General features: G+C 39.0%; 1 protein-coding gene across 1 annotated transcript in view; it reads right to left on the reverse strand.

The window, feature by feature from the left end:
* The window catches only part of sema5a (sema domain, seven thrombospondin repeats (type 1 and type 1-like), transmembrane domain (TM) and short cytoplasmic domain, (semaphorin) 5A), a 231,168-nt gene that overhangs the window by 113,797 nt on the left and 90,713 nt on the right, over positions 1 to 26,658 (reverse strand). Inside the window, exons 5-6 of the mRNA XM_053674919.1 lie at positions 16,038 to 16,100; positions 7,182 to 7,280 (exon numbers count right to left, since the gene is read on the reverse strand). Of these exons, the coding sequence (XP_053530894.1) occupies positions 7,182 to 7,280; positions 16,038 to 16,100 (162 nt within the window). The remainder of the gene's footprint in view (positions 1 to 7,181; positions 7,281 to 16,037; positions 16,101 to 26,658) is intronic.

The following is a 26,658-nucleotide window of genomic DNA, read 5'->3' on the forward strand; positions in this document are numbered from 1 at the left end:
AATTCAGCTATTATTTCATGCTGTTGTTTTAACATTACATCGATTTTTAGTTTTACATAAGTTGTTTCTTAATTTCTTATAACTATGCCTTTTTTTTTTTTACTGTATTTTTTACAGTTTTTTTAACTGTATTACAACATCAAGAAAATCCGACCCTACATCACCGAACAGGCTACTAGTCCAGGCGCTTGTTATCTCTAAACTGGACTACTGCAACTCACTGCTTTCAGGCCTCCCAGCCAGCTCCTGGAACAGCACCCTCCTACCTCAACTCTCTCCTGAAGGCTTACGTTCCCTCACGGAATCTGCGATCGATTAGCGACCGACGTTTAGCAGTTCCAACTCATCGTGGCGCAAGGTCCCTTTCCAGAACCTTCAAACTGACTGTTCCTCAGTGGTGGAATGAACTTCCAATCTCAATCCGGACCGCAGAATCTCTCACCATCTTCAAAAAACAGCTAAAGACCCACCTCTTCCCTGAACACCTAACCAACTCACAATAAAAAACAAACAAACAAACAAAAAAAATTGCACTTACACCTCTACTCTGTGCACTTTACTTCTTCTGGAATTCAATTAACGGATCTTGTACGGTAGCACTTGTATTGTTCTCCGCTTGATTTATCGCTTTGCTTGTATTTTTCTCATGTGTAAGTCGCTTTGCATAAAAGCGTCCGCTAAGTGAATAAATGTAAATGTATCCCCAGTTCTCTTTCAAGAACAGACAATCCTTGCTACTCATGTCTCCTCAATCAATCCTTCCTCCACATTTTCTCGTATTTCTGTTTTTTTTTTGTTTTGTTTTCTTATTTCCATAGTAAATAGTGCAGATAGACATGATAGATAGCTTTTGTGTTTATTTTCATGGATTCCCGTGGTTTGAGCATGTTTCGACGGGGATCTCTCCAAGTGACAGATTATGTAGTGTGCACACCACTAGGTCCACAAAACAGCATATCACAAATGATAAAAGTAGCGTAGTGTGAGCAATTCATTAATTCTGAGATTTATTTAAGTCACGTTATATCCAACTCGCATAAGGAATAACACATAAAAGGTGGACACAATAAGGTAACAAACAAATGACAGAATGGGCAGTGGGGGGTGGAAACAAGACCAAATCATTCCTGGTATATGAGGTTCTTTAAATAAGTAATTGTCCTATAATGAAGTAAAGTGGACATTGTGTACAGTTGTGGCCAATCGGTTGTGTAGATATGTTAAACATTTAATATTGAAATTATTATTTTCATTGATGGCTGGCATTTTGCAATTCACAGTGTGACACAGTGGGGTCCAAAAGTCTGAGACCACATCGAATATACGGGATTTCTTTAAAAACCTGAAATAAACTGAAAGTTTTAGAATTTTGAAAATTGTATGTGCAACATCTTGGCTATTTAATATTCAAGATGTTGCACAATTTCTAAGTCACTATTTAAATTTAGGCACATTTGTGATATTGGTCATGTTGCCTCATTTGTCAATAGTCAGATTTTCCATCATCTTTATCCCTTCCATTAAGGCACGTTTTCAAGTGACACCGCATTGGATTTGATCTAACATGGATCATCAGGTTTTACACAAAGTCTGGAGTCTGTGTAGTGGAGTCTGCTCAATTGCACACTGTTCTTAAAGCAAAAAGGGGACACATCAAATACTAGGAAATTCTGAAATTCAAGTAAATATTTCTAAGATTCAACATTTCACTCAAGTTATTGCTAATAATATCATTTGCAATAAAAACAGTTGTGTTAAATTGAAAAAGAATGCCAAACAGAAGCATTTTTCACATATGGTCTCAGACTTTTGGTAGCTAAGTGGTTGAGACATTGGACTACTGATGGGAAGGTTGTGCACTCAAAATGCTGGGTTATTTTTTCTACCCAGACGTTGAGTTTAGCCTTTTGGGTCATTTAATTGGGTTATTTTCTCACTCTTGGGTAGTTTTGGGGTAATTTTGTGTAACCCAACCGCTGGGTTAGTGGCAGGGTCATTATCACTGACAGTTGAATCAATACACCCCTCCCCCACACCGACGCATCAGCACAGCTCCTTGGGTCAAATCAACTCCGCGCAGACTGTCTGAATTCGCCGGTTTTCACAGACTGTGACAGCCTGTTAGATTTATTCGTATCAATATATTTATACATAAAACCATTACTGTACACTAGAAAAAGCAAAAATGTGCGATGACAGTCCAGTTTACATGACATTAAATGCACCTCTATCTTCGTTAGCTTTGACTTCCTTGTTTGCAATGCCCACTGGATCATAAGTTGGTTACTCAGTTTTTTGGATGTTTTAAACATCTCCCTTCTTGTGTATAAATAAAGGAGGTACCATGTTGACAAATTTGTTTATAATGTGGTATATTTGACATTTTCAAAGGGTAAAAATAACCCTGAAAATATTAACCCACTTAGGAAATAAAATTAACCTAGCATTTTTGTAAAAATGAAATCATACTTTGGGTTGACCCCCCCCCCCCCAAAAAAAAATGCTGGGTTAAAATTAACAACCCAACCTGATGGATTAGTTTAGCCTAAAATGTATTGTCCTATAATTACCCAGCCATTGGGCTAAAAACGACCCAATCTGGGTCGTTTTTAATCCAGGGTTTATTAGATTGTGAGTTTGAATCCCAGCACAGCCAACGTGCCTTTGCTACCCTTGATCAAGACCCTTAACCCTCAACTGCCCAGTTGAATAAATGAGATAAATATAAGTTGCTCTGGATAAGGGCATCTGCTAAATGACATAAATATAACTCTGCCAAATGCCTCTATATATATATATCATATCATAGACAGCCATTAAATGAAGGATTATCCCTTTATTCTTATTTTGTTTCTGTTTTGTTTTCTTATTCTTATTTCGGTCTGAAACTGTTATTTCTTTTTGCTCATTAAAATATCTGTTTCAGTGTGAGTGCGGCAAATTTCTTGTAAATGAATCCGACCACTAAATTCCGTTCGGCTTAGTTAGTGCAACTGCTCTCCTTCAGATAACCACTCTATAAATCTGTCCTACAGGAAGCTCGTATTCTGTGTAGCCTCACTCGGATGTGTTTATCTCCCAAGCAGCTGATGGCCACAACACTCGCCCTGTGTGATCGGTGTAAAGGAGGGATTATCTCAAATCCTGGCTCGCGGAAGGGCTGGACGTTTTTCAGTTCCCTTCAGCTTCCTTAGAGCTAATTTATTTGCCAGGAAAGCCTGGGGTGAATTTATATGTTTGGCGAAAGGAAGTGCCGTCTGCATGTCTTCGCAGGACGGGTGAGCAAAAATGAAAAGAGGGCTTTCATTTTTGATAGAACACCTTCACAAAACTAGCGTCTGGCATCCCTTGTGGATACAACGCAACGGCTGTAATGCATATTAAGAGGAGGAGCTGAAAGATATGCTTCACACTTGGCCAGCTGTGTTTAGGCTACATCGAGCAGCTTTTCTTTAAAGAATCATTTCCCTCAATCACGTCGTCAAGACACACAGGAGTCACAAAACTTTTCATAATTCACAAGGACGGAGTTTTTGAATAGACAGTGTATTGGAGAAAAAGAAAAAAAAAAAAATCTTTGAATGTCCACAGTTTAAATACTAAGAAATCTTTTAAAAAATAGCTGCAAAGCTATTCATTTTATAACCTGATGATAATGTACACGCCAATGTATTGAGCTTACTCTACGTTCTTTCTGGAGATAAAAAGTATGTCTCTGTTTACCAGGAGAAGTATTAAGAGAGAGACAATATAAGGCTAAATGATAAGATTCATACTTGTGCAGTAGTGTATGTACTGCACTGAGCTGCATCATAAAGACTCAAAAGTATGCAAAACATTTCTGAATTCACAAGGACAGTTTCTGAACACACAATGTGCAGGAGGAATGAATGCACTGAATGTCCAATATTAAATAATAGGCAAGCAGCTATCCACACAGCGACTGGGATTTTTGATACAAATTATTGACATCACTTCATGAAAGGGTCGTTTTCCTATTACAACACCATTTAATGAGAGCTGAAATTTACCTACATGAGCATTTATGAAGTCTTATTCCAATAGGTATCAGGTGTCATAGAGCATGTTTCCCAGTTTTGAGGTCAAGTTGACATCTGACTCAATAATATTGACATAAGGTGGCTATGACCCTTTCCAGGTCATGACAGTCAACAGTGCAGCTCGTTGTACTTCTGCTATGTCAGATTTATATGATGGTGATAATGTGTCATGCCAAATATCAAACCCAAAATCATGCTAATTTAGGGTTAGAGAAAATATACACTATATATCCAAAAGTATATGGACACCTATAACACCCATATGTACTTGTTGAACATCCCATTCCAGATGCTGTTATAATAACTGCCACTCATCTGGGAAAGGTTTCCACTAGGTTTCGGAGCATGGCTATGGGGATTTGCGTTCATTCAGCCACAAGAGCATTAGCGAGGTCAGGCACTGATTTTGAGTGAGGAGGCTCGGCACGTAGTTGGTGTTCCAGTTCATTCCAAAGGTGTTCAATGGGGTTGAGGTCAAGGCTCTGTGCAGGCCACTCGAGTTCTTCCACTCCAACCTTGCATTTTCACGGAGTTTGCTTTGTGCACATGGGCGTTGTCATGCTGGAACAGGTGTGGGCCTGTTAGTTCCAGTGAAGGGAAATTGTAATACTACAGCAATGACATCCTGTACAATTGTATGTTTTAAACTTTGTGGTAACAGTTTGGGGAAGACCCACATGTGGATGTGATGGCCAGGTGTCCACATTTTTTGGCCATATAATTTACATACAGTAACTCCATGTCATTAATATTGTCACTGTACTGCTACTGCCACATTTCACGAAATTCTTATAAATAGCTAAATTAAACTCACTTCTCTTACCATGGTGTCATTATACTGTCAAGCAGAAATAAATACAATTAAAATATACATAACTTTGTTCTTACAGTGCAATAACTGTTGAAATCTTAACTGTATAACAGACATTATACATTACACATGGTTTTCATGGTGGTGTCACCATTAAGTGTGAAGTTCAAAAGGCATTTCATTGATTTTTTTTTTTTTTTCTAATTAAACTCATTGGTCAAGCTACATCACATCGCCACCATTATGTGACGCTGACACAGAAGATGTGCACTAAGCTACAACGTCAGCTGTCATAATGCTTTAATATAAGGCTGTCAAGAAAGTGTCTTAATAGACATATCAGAAGAGAAAATTTATTAGCTTGCCTACCGAGCAAGTACTATTTCTACTGTGTTGCCCAGTCACATGTTTTGGTTGGCCACAAACCTAACTGACTAGACTAAAAAATGGTAGGTAACGTCCATCCATTCGTTTTCTGTATCGCTTATCCTACACAGGGTCGCAGTGAGCCTGGAGCCTGTCCCAGGGAACTCGGGGCACAAGGCAGGGGGAAACCCTGGACAGGGTGCCAACACATCACAGTGCACAATCGCACACCCATTCACACACTATGGACAATTAAGAAATGCCAATCAGCCTACAACGCATGTCTTTGGATTGGGGGAGGAAACCGGAGTTCCCAAAAGCACAGGGAGAACATGCAAACTCCGTACACATAGGATGAAAGCGGGATTCGAACCCCCAACCCCGGTGGTTTGAGGCAAACATGTTAACCACTAAGTAAACCACTAAGTGCATTCATACAGAATGAGGGAAATAAATACTTTTATCATAATTACCCTCTTCTAACAAAGTTTTGAATGTCGCACATAATATTTGCAAACTAGACAAACACTCAGCGAGTCATTGGTCAACATTTCAGCTATAAGCTGTTACTGCAAGTAGTTACTGAGGGGTTCGTGTTACGTGGTTCATCAGCAAAAAATCAAACATGTTTGAAAATATTGGATTAGATCGCTCGCAGACTGAGAAAATCATGTCGCTGAGACATTCATGCTACATGAACAGTCGGCACAGACATGCAGTGAGTTGTTGCTGAGCTGGGGGGTGTAATCACCGAACGTCAAAATGAGTCAGCAACTGGGAAATCAGGGCTTGAAGTGAGCTAACTGTTATGCCTGAGCTAACTGTATCTTGGAACCCAATGCCTTTTGCATTTAATTTGCAGTTCTCACCCAGCTGTAGTGTATATTATAGGCTGAATTCATGGTTCAGAATCAGACAGCTGTGCTTTATGCCACACTGTGTTTTCGTTTGTTTGTTTGCTTGTTTTTTGTTTTGTTTTGTTTTTTATCCTGTTGGCACAAAGCACACTACAGCAGATATTTCCACCTTTTGAGGTGAATAAAAAACAGACACTTCCGATGAGGGGAAGATCATAATCACAATCAAGCTAACTGTCACCACAGGCAGAATGGATTTATGGGTAATCTTGTTACCAAAAGGACAGGATTCCCAAACAACTGACTGATATGCATGAAAGAGGAAGGATGGAAACAATGCATGACATCTGTACACAGAATCTTTTCATTTCTCTGCAATTCAGCCATATCCAATCCCAGAACACATAAAGGAGCTATGATACATATGGGTGGCTGTGACACAGCACAGAGCCCATTTGTGGCATAGAGAATACAAAGATTGAAAACAAAGTTTTTGTTCTGAAATACCTTACTGAGATGTATCAGTAGCATCTCCTGCTGTTTAATGTTCAAGCTGTTTGTCAAAACATGATCTCAAAAATCACCGAAAGAGCCAATAACTCTTGCATAAATAAAACTGCAAACGTTTTGAAGCGTTACATTGTTTTTTGCTGTTTGGAGCTGGCGTCAAGCTTATTACGTAGATAAAGCTCTGGGGTTTAATTCTCCAGAGATTTGGAGAATGTGTGCATTTTGAATGGAAACGTGGATTCAGCTCTTTAAACAAGAGTTCGCTTGTAATTTGATCAGACATCTTGAGTCGACACTAGTCAAAATTCAGTTTTAATTGAGAATTTGGCATTTATTGTGTTTTGCAAACTAATAAATATCGTTCTTGTGTTGTTTTTATTTCAAAACTAGACTGCAGATTATAACAAATTATTTTATAATGGTTAAATGCACTCTTTGCAAATGAGCACAGGCCATTAGGCTTTAAAATAACGATTATCGATTAGGTCTGCTTACATATGTTATAACCCAGAGAGTCAGCTTGTGTTGTAGGTAATTGAGTTATGTGTGTTAAAAAGAAAAAATGCATTTTCTTACTGTGCGATTGGTACAAATTGGAGTGAAGGCATTTGTGCCACAAGTGAAAAGTCTGTCCCCATTCACCAGAAGGACGCGGATGTAATTCTGGCATTCTTCCTGTGAAAAGAAAGGAAAAAAGTAAAACATCATTGAAAGAGTCTGGTTAGGAACAGCAATGATGGGCATACAATAATGAAATAAACTAATCAAATACTTTAAAATATCAACAAAATTGCATTTACCTCATGTATGCAGTTTTAAAATAGAAATATGTCCGTGTCTTATGGCAGCAAGATATCATCTTCATCACAATAATTTCTGAACCATTTATCAGAATTTATAATAGTAATTCTAAAATAAATTAGAATATATCCCTGTTTGTGCAGACGTCTAAATGATTGTGGATTTTAGAACTTACCTTTATAATATGGGGTGTTTGATATATTAGTAATCTGTATATCTTAATACTGTATATTTTAAATTTTTGTTTATTTTAAATTGTGGTTTAATTAGTATTGAAGTTTTATTGTAACAGCAAAATAATTCAGTGCTGTTCATTGGCGCACATAAAGGGCAAGGTGCATAAAGGGCAAGGCTGGAAACCACTTCTGAATGCGTATCCGATCCCTCAGACGTCACCGTCTTAAAAACCGTCAAGAGTCTGTAATGGAGATCCTGACATGAGCTCAGGAATACTTTGGTAAACCTTTGTCAGTAAACACCATTCGCCGCTGCATCCACAGATGCAAGTTAAGGCTTTACTATGCAAAGCAGAAGCCGTACATCAACACTGTCCAGAAGCGCCGCCAACTTCTCTGATCTCGGTCTCATCTGAGATGGACAGTAGCACAGTGGAATTGTGTTTTGTGGTCCGACAAGTCAACATTTCAGATAGTTTTTGGACAAAACAGTCGATGTGTTCTCCGGGCCAAAGTGGAAAAGGACCATCCAAGATGTTATCAGAGTCAGGTCCAAAAGCCAGTGCCTGTCATGGTATGGGGGTGTTTCAGTGCCCATGGCATGACTTTGATACTGTAGACCATAACATACTTCTTTGGCGCTTACAGCATCTGTTTGGTATCAAGGGTACCGCCCTACAATGGTTCAGCTCATATCTTAAGGACAGGTCCTTCTCGGTAGCGTTGGGTAATTTCTCCTCATCTTCCGCTCCTGTTATTAGTGGTGTACCTTAAGGCTCCATTCTGGGCCCACTTCTTTTTAACTTATATATGCATCCGTTGGGGAATATTATTAGGGCACACAATGTCTCTTTTCATTTATATGCTGATGATACCCAGTTGTACATTCCATTGAAAGCTGGTGACTCCATTCAGCCATTGCTGGACTGTCTGGACGACATTAAAAAATGGTTAACAAATAATTACCTCCAACTTAATGAAGACAAAACCGAAATATTGTTTTTGGCTCCCTGAGATTGAGAGATGGCCTCATTAATTAAAAACCTTGGCATCATTCTGGATTTTGAATTATGCTTAACCAAGCATAATTGCTTGTATTTTTCTCATTTGTAAGTCGCTTTGAATAAAAGCGTCTGCTAAATGAATAAATGTAAAAAAATTTGGCCATTAAGAATAGTTTTTATCAACTACAGATTATTTCTAAACTTAAAACCTTTTTGTCTGTCCAAGATTTGGAGAAGGTTATTCACGCTTTTATCACTTCGTGCTTAGATTATTGTAATTCATTATACTTGGGTCTTCCTAAGTCATCTCTGGCTCGTCTCCGGCTCGTCTCCAGATGGTTCAGAATGCAGCTGCAAGGCTGTTGACTAGGAAATTTGGTGTTTTAGGATTCAGTTTAAGATTCTGATGTTTGTTTTTAAAACACTTAATGATCAAGCTCCTTCCTATCTCAAAGATCTTCTTACACCACATTCATCGAATAGACTTCTAAGATCTTCTGATAGGTCTCTTTTGCATGTCCCTCATTCCCGGTTAAAAACAAAGGGGGATAGAGCTTTTTCAGTTGCTGCCCCTCATCTATGGAATCAACTGCCACTGGACATCCGCCTTGCACCTTCTATTACCACTTTTAAAAAGAGACTTAAAACGAATCTCTTCTCCCAGGCGTTCTAATCTAATTTTTACTATTGTCTATTGCCTGTTTTTATTTGGTTTTTTCCTGTTTTCTATTTTTACTTTCCTTACTCTGTTCAGCACTTTGGTCAGCTTTGCTGTGTGAAACATGCTATATAAATAAAATTTACTTACTTATTAAGGGTAACTTGCACATCTGTGAGGGCAGCATTAATGCAGAAAGATATGTACACATTTTGGAGCAACATATGCTGCCATCCAGAGCAGGACAACGCCAAACCACATTCTGCCCGGATTACCAGCGAATGGTTGCGTAAGCAGAGAGTGCGGGTGCTAGCATGGCCTGCCTGCAGTTCTAACTTGTCTAAAATTGAGAATGTGTGGCGCATTATGAAGCGCTGTTCTCCCCGTGGTTTCCTCCAGGTACTCCAGTTTCCACCCCCAGTCCAAAGACACGCATTGTAGGCTGATTGGCATGTCCAAAAGTGTCCGTAGTGTGTGAATGTGTATGTGATTGTGCCCTGTGATGGATTGGCACCCTGTCCAGGGTGTACCCTGCCTTGTGCCCCATGCCTCCTGGGATAGGCTCCAGGCTCCTCATGACCCAGCTCTAATGTTCTTTTTAGAGAGCAAAGGCTTTTTCTTGCACACCTCCCACGCAGGTCGAATTTTTGCGATCTCTTTCTGATTGTACAAGCATGCACTTTGACACCAACAGTTGCAAGACTTACTAGCAGATCATATGATGAAATTTTGGGCTTCTTGGAGACTTATTTTTGAATCAGACGGTCTGATCTTGGGCTGAATTTGCTGGGACGGCCAGTCCTGGACAAACTGGTAGTCATTTGAAATCTTAATTTTCAATCTGTACTGGCACTGCTACTCTACTACTCTACCTACTATTCTTTCTGTGCTTTATAATTCATAACTCTTGCTCTTCCCAGTGACTTAACTCTCATTTTCTCATACTCAGGGGTTAATTTAGTGTTTTGTTTCTTCAGGGCTTGAGGGGTTTCTGTAGGGGTCTGTATCATGTATCAAGTATTTAAAAATATATATTTTTTTATTTTCACTAACATAATTTGGCCAAGAGGCAATGCACATTCTGTGTGTAAATAAAGGCAGATTTAATGTTCTCAACTCATCACAACGAGACATGTTTATGAAAAGGAAAGGGGGGGGGGGGGACACTGAGAAAGCGCTACACTTCATGGAATAATATAGCAGCTAAGGCTGTGTGCATTACAAACAAATGGAGCAGACTGAACTGCATTAATATCAATCAAAGCTTCTTTTCCTCTTCATGAGATGGCCCTGAGGGAGCCAGATGCGGTCAATTACTGGTAAAATTCGCATTTTATGAGTTTTCAGGAAAAAAAGGTTTCTATTGGTTACATAAAATAATCACTGTCGCAGACTTGGCAGGACCTGAACTGATTAAACCAAAGTCTTTCCTTCTATTCTGAGCCATTTCAGCTAATACAGCGACAGGATGGAAAACAACTCCATGCAAACAGCAACTCAACCACCAGCACTCAGGGGAAGGTGACTTAGCTTGTAATTCGGAATGACAATCATATGTTGGTCAGCATAGCCCTTATTATAGGCCTATAACTGCTTCTTAAACCACAGGAGACGCACTAAAATACACTGGAAGCCCTGGAGGTCAAGGCAGGGTCAAATACTGAAGTAATTCTAATTAAGACAGGCTGTAAAATCATACTTCAGCTTTATTAAACTTGAATTCGCAGAATGTAAACAGTTAAGAGTTACAGAGTTTTAATATGGCATAATTCTTTAGTGTGTATAAACCGTTACGTTAACTACCTGCATTAGATTTACAGGCTACTTTACATTACTTTACTTTACAGACTACTTTACTACTTTTACAGAAAACTTCTTGTTTTCTCATGATCTCGACTTAATTTTCTTGTGATCTCACCATAATAAAATAGTTGTTTTCTTGTGATTATAGACATAACATTTTCTGAGATCACAACTCATTTTTTCTTTGTACTCAACATAACATTTTGTTATATAGACATCACGAGAAAATTAAATCGTGTATCATGTGAAAACAAGAAAGAAAAATGAATAATGCACAGTCTCTGAGTGCTTCCATACTAGACTTACGCAGTAGACAAGAAATAATGAGTTTGTAATACATATCCTGCACGAGGATACTATAATAACAGGTATGTATGTTTTATCATTAGTAATACAAAGGCAACACAACCTCCTAACCAGAAGCATGGCCAAATATAATAATAACTTCATAAGAACTTATTGATTTAAGTTAGTTAACTAGATATAGTTACTTTACTCTGCACTTTGCTTCTTCTGGAATTCAATTAATGGATCTTGTACGGTAGCACTACTTGTATTGTTCTCTGCTTGATATATCGCTTTGCTTGTATCTTTCTCATTTGTAAGTCGCTTTGGATAAAAGCGTCTGCTAAGTGAATAAATGTAAATGTAAATTTAGATATAAATGAACTCATCCATCCATTTTCAGTACTGCTTATCCTACACAGGGTCAAGGGAAGCCCGGAGCCTATCGCTGGGAACTCGGGGCGCAAGGCAGAGTCCACCCTGGACAGGGTGCCAACCCATCACAGGGCACATTCACACACACCAGACAGTTAGGAGATGCCAATCAGCCTTCAACACATGTCTTTGGACTGGGGAGGAAACGGGAGTACCCAGAGGAAGCCCCCAAAGCACAGAGAGAACATGCAAACTCTATACACACATGGCAAGTGGGGGAATTAAACCCCCAACTCCAGAGGTCTGAGGCAAACGTGTTATCCACTAAACCACCATGCCCCCAGGAACTAATCCATAAATAAAATAAAATAAAATAAGGCTAAGCTTTAAAAGCATAATGTTAAATAAAGTTATTTTACAGCAGGGGTGTCAAAGTCATTTCAGCGAATAGACCACATTATACTTAGTCTGATGTGAAGTGGGCTGGACCAAAGAAATCAGTTTAGTGACCAATAACACATCAACAACTCCTCTTACTTTTTTTTTTTTTTTTTTTCCCCATTTATCTGCATTTATATGAAAGGTACAAATAAAAAGCTCAAAAGGTATGCTTTCATAAGTATTCGCCCCTTTGCTAAGAAACCCCTGAATTACTTCTTTTGGAAAGAGATCTGGTTATAGTGCCAAATTGTTAGCTTGCTAATAAAATGAATCACACATCATTAACACATTTAACCAGTATTTGAGTTTATGGCCATGTGTTTATTGCTCTAATTATCTCCCTAGTCAAATAATAATAAAAAAAAGACTAGCTCTTTTTTTTTTAAACCTTTCAATTCAACTGCAGTCCAAAAGATTTTCATTTAAAACCACGTTTGTAATTTAATTTAGTGGGATGGTTTTTAGAGCCTTTATAGAGCTGGTCCTAACTCACAGGCTACCTGGTTAACACCGTGTTTTAGAGCAGACTTTCATAATATCTTGAAGAAGATTTCGTGTTTTATGGTAATTGGTATATTTTAAATGATAAAAGAACTAAACAAACAAGAACATATGCCAAATATATCAGTGTACATCTTCCTACTACATTCTGCATGGTAAGGGTGTTAGGCGGATGTTGTTGTTTTTTTTACTTGTTTTGTTTTTCACACCATTGTGTGCAAACTGTAGAGACATTTGTGCATAAAAATCCCAGAAGATCAGCAGTTTCTTGAACACTCAACTGCTACTAAAATCAAAGTCACATTTTCCCCATTTTCTGATGCTTGATGTGACCATTAACTCTTGATCTAAATCAACATAATTTTATGCATTGCACTGCTGCCACATGACTGGGTGATTGGATAATTGCATGAATGAGCAGGTGTACTGGTGTTCCTATTAAAGTGGACAGAAAGTGCATATATAGTGGAGCTTGATAGTTTGTGAACCCTTTGGAATATTTTACATAAATATGACCTAAAGCATCATCAGATTTTCACACAAGTCCTAAAAGTAGACAAAGAGAACCTAATTAAACAAATGAGACAAAAATATTATACTTAGTCATTTATTTATTAATGAAAATTATCCAATATTTCATATATGTGAGTGGCAAAAGTATGTGACTCTCTAGGCTTAGAAGTTAATTTGAAGGTGAAAGTAGAGTCAGGTGTTTTCAATCAATGAGATGACAATCAGGTGTGAGTGAGCACCCTGTTTTATTTAAAGAACAGGGATCTATCAGACTCCGATCTTCACAACACATGCTTGTGGAAGTGTATCATGGAATGAACAAATTAGATTTCTAAGGACTTAAAAAAAAAAGTTGTTGATACTCTTCGGGCTGGAAAAGGTTACAAAACCATCTTTAAAGAGTTTGAACTCCACCAATCCACAGTCAGACTGATGTACAAATGGAGGAAATTCAAGAACGTTGTACCATCCCCAGGAGTGGTAGACCAACAAAGATCACTCCAAGAGCAAGACGTGTAATAGTCCATGAGGTCATAAAGGAACCTACTGTAGGGCAACTTCTAAGCAACTAATGTTAATATTCATGGGTCCTTGCTGCCTGTCTGCAGTTTGCTAAAGATCATGTGGACAAGCCAGAAGGCTATTGGAAAAATGTTTTATGGACAGATAAGACCAAAATAGAACATTTTGATTTAAATGAGAACTGTTCTGTTTGGAGAAAGTTTGCATTCCAGCATAAGAACATTATACCATCTGTGAAACATGGTTTGCTGCATCTGGACCAGGATGACTTACCATTATTGATGGAACAACGAATTCTGAATTATACCAGCAAATTTTAAAGGAAAATGTCAGCATATCTGTCCATGAACGGAATCTCATGAGAAAGTGGGGTATGCAGCAAGACAACAAGCTTAAGCACACAAGTCGTTCTACCAAAGAACGGTTAAAGAAGAATAAAGTTAATGTTTTGGAATGGCCAAGTCAAAGTCCTGACCTTAATCTAACATAAATGTTGTGGAAGGACCTGAAGCAAGCAGCTCATGTGAGGAAATCCACCAACATCCCAGAGTTGAAGCTGTTCTGTACTGAGGAACGGGATAAAATACCTCCATGTGCAGGACTGATCAACAGTTACTGGACCCGTTTAGTTGCAGTTATTGCTGCACAAGGAGGTCACACCAGATACTGAATGCAATGGTCACATACTTTTGGCACTCACAGATATGTAATATTGGATCATTTTCCTTAATAAATAAATGACCAAAAGGACCAAGTGTAATATTTTGTCTCATTTGTTTAAATGGGTTCTCTTTATCTACTTTTACTACTTGCATGAAAATCTGATTATGTTTTAGGTCATATTTATGCAGAAATATAGAACATTCTAAAGGGTTCACAAACTTTCAAGCACCACTGTAGAGAAGGAGCCCAGAGCATGGGAAAGGCTTTTGGGTCTCTATTTCCACCTGTTTATATTATAAGAGATAGCAGGGCAAGAAGACAGAACATTGCAGAGAAGTGAACAAGACAGGAAGGTTAAATTGACATAGCTTTGCATGACTCGGTGTGTGAGGAGTTCATATTTCCACTGCAAATAGGAAGACATTTAAGAAAGGAAATCATTTAAACCCTGGATGTGCTTCTGGGATTTGTTATGATTTAGTCAGCCACTGAAAACATGTCACAGCTAATAGTTCAACAGCCTAAACACCATGATGGGGTATGGGATGTTTTAAACTGGAGTTTAAAATTCATTCATTTGGACAGAAACACTTAAAAAGGGGTTTATTTCATTTAATTTATTATAATAAGGTAAAAAAAGGCTATAAATTGGCTTAAACTCTAACTTTCAATTAAGGCTTTCTAAAGAGTTCTATCATTACTGAATGGAAAACACACTGTTGTAGGCTTTTGTTGAAGGATTCCCTCAGAGGGAAAATGAAGAACCGAAGTGCAAGTGAAAGAGCATAATTTTTAACTGCCGTTGAACTGGGTTAATTTCATACAGATGCTTAAAATTAGGCTAGAAATAGATTCCAAGAAAGATGGCTTCAGAAGTGGTTCAGAAATTTCAGAAATATTTTGAGACACAATTCACATGCACAATTTTTGATGCGAATCCTGCTTAATGCTTAATCCATAGTATATGATCATTCAGCATACTAAGCTGTGTCATGTCACAGCATACCAGTGACTACATTTCCCATCCTGCACTGCGGCCTACAAATATGGCCGCCATGGACTACACTTCCCACACGCGTTCACCTTCTCCGGACTTATAATCACACACACCTGTTGCCAATCTTACACTCATTCACTCCATGATATAAAAGAGACTTTTTGAACACCATGACTTTGCACAGTATTGAGTGTTATCACCGTACCAAGCTATTGTACCCTATTCCTTGTTTTGTTTCATGGTCCTTGACCTTGTTTCTTGCTTCTCGTTCAGATTCGAGCCTCGCCCTATTTATGCCTGTTTGCTGATCGCCTGACCCACTGCCTGTTTTGACTATGCTTCTATCTAATGGTTTGGATTAGTCTGTCTGTCACTCGTAAATAAAGTCTTTTATTGCACTTGTATCCGTCCTCAACTCCATGAAGTACTGGAACATGACAATCTGGTCTTCTTTATTTCATAAACTGTTGGTATAAGATTAATGTATTAATTAACGTAACAGCACAGGTAGCTGAATGCACTTGGAGTAAAGCACTAACTACACTGTACTGTTTATATGAATAGACAGACATGTATGATTGGCTAAATTCTCACTAATTGACCCAGGGCAGAGACTGTTATGTAACCTGAGAACATAAATTTTTACAACCTTAATTATGTACAATGACACTAGAGTTAAGAGGAAACACTCACCTCTGATTTCCCTCGACTGAAACAGGCACCTTTGGTGAACTCATCACAATGCCACTCTGCCTCCTGTAGAGACAAAACACATTCATGAATACACTAAAACCAACACATCGGTAAATACACAACAACAAACACACTCAAACACAGCATCAGTGACTACCAAGGTTGCCTTTGGGTTCATTATGAGAGTGTTTATTAACCCTTTAGTGCATGTTGTTGCCATATGGTAACAAATTTTTCTCACATTTTTTGATAGGCAATAATAGAAAAAAATATATTGTTTTCCTATGTAACTGGAAAAAAACGTGTGTTTTAGCTTTGACATAGCAAAAAATGCCATGTCACATGACCATGACTTTTCTGCAGTCACATGTCACGATGAAGGTTAATATCGAAGGGCTCACAAAACATGATTAATTTTTCAATATTTTGGCAAAATTACTTAAAGGAAAAAAATTTAAGACTATCTGAGATAAGTTAACATTTATTTTTTGTCATTAAAACAAGTATCCTATATTTTGAGTATTCTGTTAAATGGTAAAATATAATTGTTGTCATATGGCAACAACATGCGATAATGGAACTGTGGTATGTGCATTCATGAACTGAAACAGGCCTACATACTGTAGCAAAAAAGACACTAGGCTTCTATAATAGTATATTTACAGTAAGAAAAAGTCTGGGTTACGCATGTAACCCTATTCTCTGAGAACGTAACGAGACGTCGTGTGAGATTCATGCTGTGGGAAGCGTGTGACCGGTATCTGAAGCTTGTGTAACATCATGCCTATTTATAGACCTGCCATGATCAGATGACGTGGCAATTAAGCATGTTGAATGATATAAAAATGGCATCTGTGAATTGTGTTGACAGCCTCTATTATCTGAAGCGAGGAAGCAATTCACAGGCGTGCCGCAGTATGACACAGCTATGCAATGTCTCGTTCCCTTCTCAGGGAACAGGGTTACATGGGTAACCCAGATGTTCCCTTTCAAAGGGAACTCAACGTTGAGTAAGCTTCACACTGTGGGAACGAGAATACCCACTCCGTCTTACTGAGGGCATGGCCTGTTGAAAAGATCCAAGCATGAGGGTTACTGAAAGACATTCGAGCCCTGGGTGGAATGTATATCCAGGCTGTAATATCGAATGAATGTGTGTGGCGTAGAGCGGCGTGCAGCACACACGTCCTGTAAGGGTACACCTTTGGAAAAAGCCTTCGAGGAGCCGACCCCCAAATGGAATGAGCCCTTATGGCTAGAGGTGTAGTGAGACCGTGTGACTCATAAGCGATAGAGATTGCGTCCACTATCCAGTTAGAGATGCCCTGCTTTGACACAGCATTAGCTCTACTGTCACCGCCAAAACAGACCTGCAACTGCTCTGACTTACGCCACTGGCCAGAACAGTGGACGTAAGTACAGAGATCCCTTACTGTACACAGTAGGTGCAATTTCTCTTGTTCTCGTGTGAGGAACAGAGGATGGCAGAAAGCCTGCAACACTACTGGTTGGGCAGCAGACATAGGCACTTTAGGAATATAATCTGGCCTAGTATATAGGAAATCCTTGGCTAATCAAGGCCGGAAGGGGCAACAGAGAGAGCTCCTACTCGCTCGAGATACCAGGGCCAGCAGAAGCGCTACCTTTAGAGTTAGAAGCTTCTCTGAGGCTGACTCTAAGGGCTCAAATGGAGCACCTGACAGACCTTTTAGGACCACAGCAAGGTCCCAGGAAGGTATGCGTGGTCTGCAGTAGGCCTCAGTTGCCTGACACCACGCATAAATCTCGACATTGGAGGATGTTGCCCCACACAGGCTCCATCAATAAGGCCATGGCTGGCTGAAAAGACAGCCTTGTAGACAATGATTGTAGGAGGAGCCAACACTTCTGAGAAATGTCCTCATAAGAATTCCAGGATTGTAGCTAATGTCACACCATGAGACAAAAAGTCACCACTTCAGCGCATATAATTTCCATGTGGTTGCTGCTCTAGCGTTCAACATGGTCTCTACAACCTCAGTTGTGGGACCAAAATCTATGAGCTGTTACCCCTCAGGGGCCAGACCCGTGGTTTCCATAGTTCGCGCCAAGGGTGATAAATCAGCTCGCCGACTTGAGACAGTAGATTCCTACGGATGGGAATCTCCCAAGGTGTGCCGACTAGCAGGGATATTATCTCTGACAACCATATTCGAGCTGGCCAATAAGGTGCTACTAGCAGCACACGTAGACGGTCTTGGCAAACTCTCACTAGAACCTGTGGGAGCAGAGCAATTGGGGAAAAGCATACAGATGTAACCTAGGCCATGTGTGCACCATGGCGTTTAGCCCCAATTGTGTGGGAGGAGAGAGGGCAAACCACAGTGTGTTGTCTCCTCGGAGGCGAACACATACACTTCCACTTGGCTGAACCTCCGCCATATGGACTCCACCACTTGTGGATGGAGAATCCAATCCCTCAGGCCTATTAGCAGACTGCGACTGTCGCCACCCGGTCCACCTGGCTCTCCGCGGGGGGAGCAGGCCACCACACTTCCCTTCTTTGCCTTCTGGGCTCCACTCATGGATAGCTAAATAGCCGTGCCATTTATTCCACACAATGGCCTCCTCAGCAGCGGCTGGCCCAGATCTGGGAGGCTCTGAAACCCAACTCCCTTCGGCCAAGAAGAGAGCGAGCTGGAGCTGCCTAATTGTAAGGTGTTCACAATACACACAGTCAGACCTCTCTAGGCTGCCCTCTTGTGCTCCACCCTACACAGCAAAATCCCCAGTGTTAAACCGACACCCAGAGTGTTGAATGCACACCCTACAGTGTTTATATAAGTCCATTGGACACAAATGAACACTCTGGGTGTTAATTCAACACAGAAAGTGTGTCTGTCCTCAAAGAGTGAAGCTCACACAATGTTGAGTTCCCTTTGAAAGGGAACTGTTGTAATTTCAGACATTTTGCAATTACGCCTTATTTTCTAAATTTTGTTTCGAGTGAAATAATTAAGAATTCAAGAGAACAAATTGAAAAGATACTTCACCCAAGACGTATTTGGAACTAATTTTTGAATGCATTTTGAGTGAGTAAATCTATCCACATTTAAAAAAAAACAAAAAAAAAACTGTAATTCCTTTCTAAAAGATATAACTTTTACATGATTGCTAGGTGGCAAAAAAAAAAAAATCTGCAACTTATAGTCTGAAAAATGCAGCAATTGGAATTGTAATCGCATACATTTTGTGATATTTTTACTATATGGTACTTTCCACCACTGCACATTGTTGCCATACGGCAACAATTTACCAACTATCCACTAAAATTGTTTTCATATATTTGTATTACTTGAACTAATTCCATAAAAAACTTATTTTTTAAAGTAAATGTAATAATTCATGCAGAAGAGGGTTAATTTATTACTGTTGACAATATACATTGTTAAAAGGCAGCTTTACATAAATCCTGGTAAACATTTAGATCTTTAATCAGAAAGCAAGATGAAGCAATGGTAAGGAAAATCTCCCTGACATGACTTGAGGAAGAAACTTTGAGAGGAACTTTGATCACACTACCATTCTGCGTCCTGTAGAAGTAAACATACTGAATGTCCAAGTCTCATTTGGTTACATTATTATAATGGACAGCTACTATGTCATGGCATCTAAAAGACAAATGGAGCTCAGCATTATTCGAAATCACTCCTGATGGTTATCGATTGATGGTGCATTAATGAACTTGGTGAAAGGGCAAATTTCAAGCGCTAATGCTAACATTAAGTAAAAAGCTTTCCTGGTCAGCTGTAGAGCGGAAGATGGATGTTACTAACATTTTATAAAAATTACTACTAGATAAACAGAGTTCTCAATCTTGAAGGAACAGTCTGGCTAAAAAGGGCTAACACGGCTCCAGGGCTAACACAGCTAAACTCCCCCTCTCTTTGTGGGGGAATAAATACACGCTGTTTTTGCCATCCACATTTTCTCATTCGCTGTTAAAAAAAGCATAAATATACTTATTTTTTATCCTTATCATGCACTTATCCTACACAGGGTTATGGGGGAGCCTAGGGAACTTTGGGCACAAGGTGGGTGACAACCAATCACAGGGCCCAATCACACAACAGACAATTTGGAAATGCCAATCAGCCTACAATGCATGTCATTAGACTTGGGGAGGAAACAGGATTACTGGGAGGAAACCCCCAAAGCATGGGGAGAACATGCAAACTCCACACACACAAGGTGGAGGTGGGATTCAAACCCCAAACCACAGGCATGTGAGGTGAATTTGCTAACCACTATGCCACCATGCCCAACTAAGCTGACAGCAGCCATAATTAAAAACACACAGAATGGTATTGTAGTGGCTGGGGCTCATTTCTTTCTAGCTCAAACTGTAGATTCACAACATATAGTTGGAAATTGTGTCAAGTTATTACATGAAGTTAAATGACCCTAGATTTCAAGTCCGTTAGGCGCTCATTTATATAAATCCCACTTCACTGGCACATCCATAATATGTCAAAACATAACAGTGTCTGAGAAGGTAAACATGAAATATGATGGGGAGTGTAATACTCATGAACAAGATGGATTACTTTCTCTGTCTTTTTTTTTTAAATCAAAAACAAGTAAATAGACTAAGCATGTGTTGTCTAATCAAAGTACAAATTACACAAACATCAGAACTGTAAGCTTCGTTTGGTTTGAACGAAAGAGCTCATCTATCTGTTTACATCTTTTCTGTTTACTCTGATTGGCTCGTGCAATCCTCCAGATACCTGACCAGGAATCAAACCTGGGCCGCAGTGCTGAAGGCACCACATGCCAGCCACTAGTCAACCAGGGAACCACATTATCTCTAGAATAACTTTAGAAAAAGCATCTTTATGGAAGCCAACTCCTGTCACGCTTCAAGAAAAAATCCACAAATCACACAATACCTGAGAAACTACAAACAATGACTAATGTTGTGCAGAATTTTTTATTTTCACACTTATCCATTAACAAACATAGGTAAATGTTTTCTGCACCTTTTAATCACTTCATAAAGGAGTAGCCCTCCAGAGGAAAAAGCTCCTCTTTGATATCTGAGGAGATTTAATGAGGGTTCTGGCTTGTGTTTTGTAAGAAAAAATTAGGAGGATGTCGACAATCTCAAGGAAGAATAACTTTATTCTAGCATGGCAGTGACAAATTACATGAAGCACTTCAGGTTCGTCGGCGTCAAAGTGAACCCCGAACAATATCAGCACAGATATTTTATACTATGTGTCAAACCAGGTTTTCTATATGTAATGTAAATGAAGTTTCACTCTAAATGTAAATTAAGGACAGCATTTGGATGTGATCACGTTCCGTTCCCACAGTACTGACGTTGTTACAGGTGTGACCCACAAATGGTATGGTGATAGGATTATCGAGACAGATGTCTTTCTGAATGATAATTACGGTCACATATCCCTTTGTTCAGAAATGGTTCTTGATATCCCACTGCCACTCCTATGCTATAACTGTGTGAATGTCGCTTTAGGTGGTATTATACACACATTGATGAGACTGAAGTGAATTGTCCCTTTGATAATTCAGCCTTTTTGGGGAACAAGCTTATCCTCACACATTTCAGGGTGGAATCTGCTGAGAGGCAGTCAGTAATTTCTTACAGTTTCCTTTTGGTATCTGTGCCACACAGTATTCCATAGGAGAAATAGAAATCTTAGATTTTAGCAAACACAACAGAGAGAACAGCTCTGCTTATCATCAGCAGGACTTGAACACACCGTCTACTGGTTACAAGGTGAATGTTTCACCCCTGCAACATCTATTGTCCACTGGACGCTGAACATTACTAGATTACACATGCTCACATGAAAACATAAATAACTTATTATGAACAGGAAATTAGTACACATGACTATTTAACCTACTCGAATCCTTTTTATACCTGTATTACTACATCTACAAGTTAAATAATAGTGGTAGTGTACTTCTCTTAAAGTATTACACTGGCAAGCATACTTACAAATGCTAATGTACATTTTCCCAAGGAGTTAAAGTGCCCCTAGTTTTATTCTTGTTTTAATTCTATTCTTCATCACTTAGAAAAGAAAAAGCAGCAGAAAAATCTAGCATTTTTGGCCACAACAATCACAAAAAACTCCTATGAAATCCGGTAGGGCTGCACAATTAATCGGATATTGATCTCGATTACGATTCTAACTGCCCACGATTACATGAACATGATCGACTTCGATATTGACGTTTAAAGTTCATCCTCCACTCATAGAAAACCCCACTGCATATCAACTCAAGGTGAGGGAAAAAATGGTTGGAGGTCATTTATTTTTAAGAAAATAGTGTCTTTATACACCACCAGTTTTTTTTGGTGGGAGTGTGGTATATCTTAAAAGCAATTGGCTGTTGTATATGCCATTTCATTGGGACTAGCGTATCAAAAACACACCCTATTGAAATATACAAAAAAAAAACAAAAAAAAAACAAACAAACAAAAACTATACATATCTCCAAACATTAGTATGCTTGCAGTAATTTATTTGAATGAATTTGACACATTATCATTCATTTCATTCAAGCGTGTGAATTCATATGGATTCATATGAGATTACTGGCAATTTATGCAGACTTCTTCCTTTTAGATTTCCATTCCATTTCACTGCTGTTTAGGAACTATAGAGATAATAAGGAGATCTCATTTTAAATTTTTTTCTCTATGGGCTGATATTTTCTGACTGGTGTGAATGCTAAACTATGAGTTAGTCATGCTACTGTGTAAGACTGAATGGTTGATGCCGGCTATGTGCAGTTAAAAGCATCAGCCTGTGCTTTAATGCATTCTCTTCAATCTGAGTGTTTTACAGTTTGCAGTACAGATGAGATTTTGCTCCTCCTCTCCTCTCAACTGTAAAACACTTACATTGAGAGTCAGAATGAGAAAATAAATTAAAGCATTATGTAATGCCTTTTCAGCGTCCAGCCATTTAATCTGACCGGCTAATTAAAACAGTTAGTGAATTAAAAAAAAAATTTGGATGTTAGGACTCAGACTAGCATGAAAATATTCAGATGTTCTTCCATTACTGAGCTGTAAAAATATGGCCACTGTACAACAGTTTAACCATTGCTTTATTTCATTGTGTACTATGATATCTATCCATCCATCTATCTATCTATGCATGCCCACTCTAGCCTCAGGACGTTTTCATACCTGGCTCATTTGGAGAGTTGAACCTGATGCGTTTTCTCCCTTGGTTCACTCCGTTTAGACCTAAATGAATCATGCTCGGATCCGCACCAAAACAAGCAGTCAGGTGGCCTCGGCCCATCTGCAAACGAACTCTGCAGCGGTACGTTTGTGGTGAGAGAGCAATCCGACCCAACAGACCAACGAATCAACCTGCATAGCAATGTGTGATGGGAACTGCATTACGTAAAAAGTGTGTTTGTTTTGCTAATGGCTCGCAACATGAATCGTGGTTTAATTGGACCACAGGCGAGGTAGAATGCCTCATTGAAATTTGGTCTGACGAGCATTTTTCTGAACATCTTTCAAAAACGCATAAAAACCACTAAGGTTTACAAGGTGTTTAGTGAACGTCTCAAGGAGATGGGCTTTAATCGCTCTTTGGAACCTATAAATTACATCAATTTATAACAACTACAGCTAAAAAGAAAGCCACAGTAAGCTCATGGAGCTGTTGTCTATCCATCTCGATGGATGACGGCTATGGGTGGAACCCTGGAAAATAAACATGCACACTCTGACCAATGAGAGAATAGTTTACTCTAGGGCTGCAACTAATGATTATTTTACATAATCAATTAGTTGGGGGATTATTTTTCTGATTAATGGACTAATTGGATGGGGGGCAAACTTTCAGTAGGATTTTTTTTCGTTTATTTAAAATAAAATGCACAAACTAAGTGTCACCTGATCACGGCAGGCCTAAAAATAGGCATGATTTTACACAAGCTTCAGACGCCGGTCACACGCGAGAGGCACTCCCATAGTGTTATGCTAAACGCAATGTCTCGTTCCCTCCTCAGGGAACAGGGTTAAATGCGTAACCCAGACATTTTATGTGAAAATATTTGAAGATCAGCAGTTTTTGAAATAATCAAACCCGCCCTTCTGGCACCAACAACTATGTCATTGAGATCACTGAGATTTTTTTACATTCTGATGTTTGAAGTGAAGACTAACCGAGGCTCATAGTGTAACATGTACACTGTACGGCCGAAAGTTTGTGGACACTTGACAATCATACCCGCATGTGCTTGTTGAACATCCTGTTCTAAATTTAGTCCCCCTTTGCTGTTATAATAACCTCCACTCTTCTGGGAAGGCTCTCCACTGGTTTTTGCAGCATTGCTGTGAGGATTTATCTATTTAGCCACAAGAGCATTAATGAGGTCGGACACTGATGTTGGATGAAGAGCAGACAGCCGGCATTCCAGCTGATCCCAAAGGTGTTTAGTGGGGTTGAGGTCAGGGCTCTTTGCAGGCTACACCAGTTCTTCCACAGGGGAATTGTTATGATGGAACAGGTCCCTTTAGTTCCAGTAAAGGGAAATCTTAATGCTACAACATACAAAGACATTCCACACAATTGTGTGCTTCAAACTTTATGGCAACAGTTTGGGGAAGACCCACATATTGGTGTGTTGGTTAGCTGTCCACATACTTTTGATCATATAGCGTATCTGCAGGATTAATTTAAGACAAGGGAGTAAACAACAACAAAAAGAAGTAATTGTAGTTTCATGTTAACAAGTGTACAATATTAGAAGCATTCTGTGATAATTCCATTGTTTTTCTCTATAATACAGTGTACCTCTCTCTCCCTTTCTCTCTCTCTCTCTCTCTCTCTCTCTCTCTCTCTCTCTCTCTCTCTCTCTCTCTCTCTCTCTCCCTTTCTCTCTCTCTCTCTCTCTCTCTCTGACATTCTTCACTCTCAGATATTGTTGACTTGCCCAAACCGAGTGGAGAAATGAATTCTTTGACAGCAATAATATATTAGTGTTTTTTTCATAGAAAGGACTGTCTGTTCTCTCGCCCATGATTGTAACCTTCTATAAATCCCTTTCATAAATGTATTCAAATGGTCATGCCACTATGGTTCTTTGTTTGGGAAAAGACTGAATGTTATGTAAATGCCTACGTAAATGCAAATTAAGGTGTGCATGAATTCCAGGAATTTCAGATTTTGTCAGTAGCAGTCATAATTTCATGAAGTAATGCAATTCGCTTTTCTGAAATATTGGTGGGGGTGGTGGCAGGGGTTTGTTTGTTTTGTTTTTAAATGTTTATCCGATATAAAATTGCCTGGAAGAATAAACAGTGGTCAGGGATCGTAAATGATTTAAGTGCAATATTTATTACATCATTAATAAAGAAGACAAGGGCTCTGTAATGTATAATGGCTATTCCTGTTGTAATTACTAAAAGCTTGCTGTTATCTAATTTGTCAAGATAATAGTCTCACTAATTACACTGAATCTTTTTTATTCCATATTCAAGTGATTTTTTTTTTTTTTTTTTTTTTGCTTAAGCATTCAGTGCCCTAGGTCAAATATGCAGATGATTTATTCCAGCATGCACATGCACGCATATACACACACACACACACACACACACACACACACACACACACACACACACACTTGCCCTCAGTGTCAGTCCTGCGTGGTTTGTGCATGCTGAGCCGTTCTGCTGATGTGCAGCTTATTTGTAAAGACGAGTGTCCTGAAATAGGCTGCTGAGGCTGGAATGTGTGTTGGCGAACTGTCAGAAAAGAGAGCACAGTGTGTGTGTGTGTTTTCACCTCTCTTGCCTGCTGTGTGAAGCTGTAAGTGAAGTGATAAGACTCTTAAAGAAATGGAGTAAAAAATAATATCAGTTGTCTATCTATCTATCTATCTATCTATCTATCTATCCATCTGTGTCTACTTATGCACTAATTGGCATTTTTGTCCTTGTGACTGTCTGTCTGTCTATCTATCTATCTATCTATCTATCTATCTATCTATCTATCTACATATCTATCTGTCTGCCTATCCATTAATCACTTGTATGTATGTGTGTTCACGTTCTTGAAATTTTCTTCTGTAAAGTTCTGTCTCAGTTAATATTGTCCTTCTTAGCAAATGTTGCTAGCAGGAGATTCTTTTAAACCGGACACAGTTGAATTCCACTTCTTTCCATTACACATGAGAATAAGGAGCATTTTCAAAGGCGAGGTGGAACTCTTCCTTTAAATAGGACAAGAGTTGAAATAATTGCTATGGGAGGGTTCATGGTCCAGCCTGAACATCCGAAACCTTTTATTGGAAGTAATTGAATTAACCGGCCTTAGGACTTTGCTAAAGTTAATTAGTGCAAGTAATCGTTTTCACCGGCAGCAGCTAATTGTAGGGGGAAATTAATGAAATCCAATCTAGGGCTGAGATTCTGCCATTTAATCTGAATGTGAAAGTGGAAGTATAGAATGTAAAGTTCAAAATGCTATTTCTATCTCATTCTAATTCAGAAATTATACCTTGCACAGAAATTATACCTTACCTGTGTGATTGTTTTAAAGAAAAAAGAAAGTAAGGAAATAGTCTCAAAAATCA

Source organism: Ictalurus punctatus, chromosome 23, assembly GCF_001660625.3.
Source record: "Ictalurus punctatus breed USDA103 chromosome 23, Coco_2.0, whole genome shotgun sequence".
NCBI lineage: Eukaryota > Metazoa > Chordata > Actinopteri > Siluriformes > Ictaluridae > Ictalurus > Ictalurus punctatus.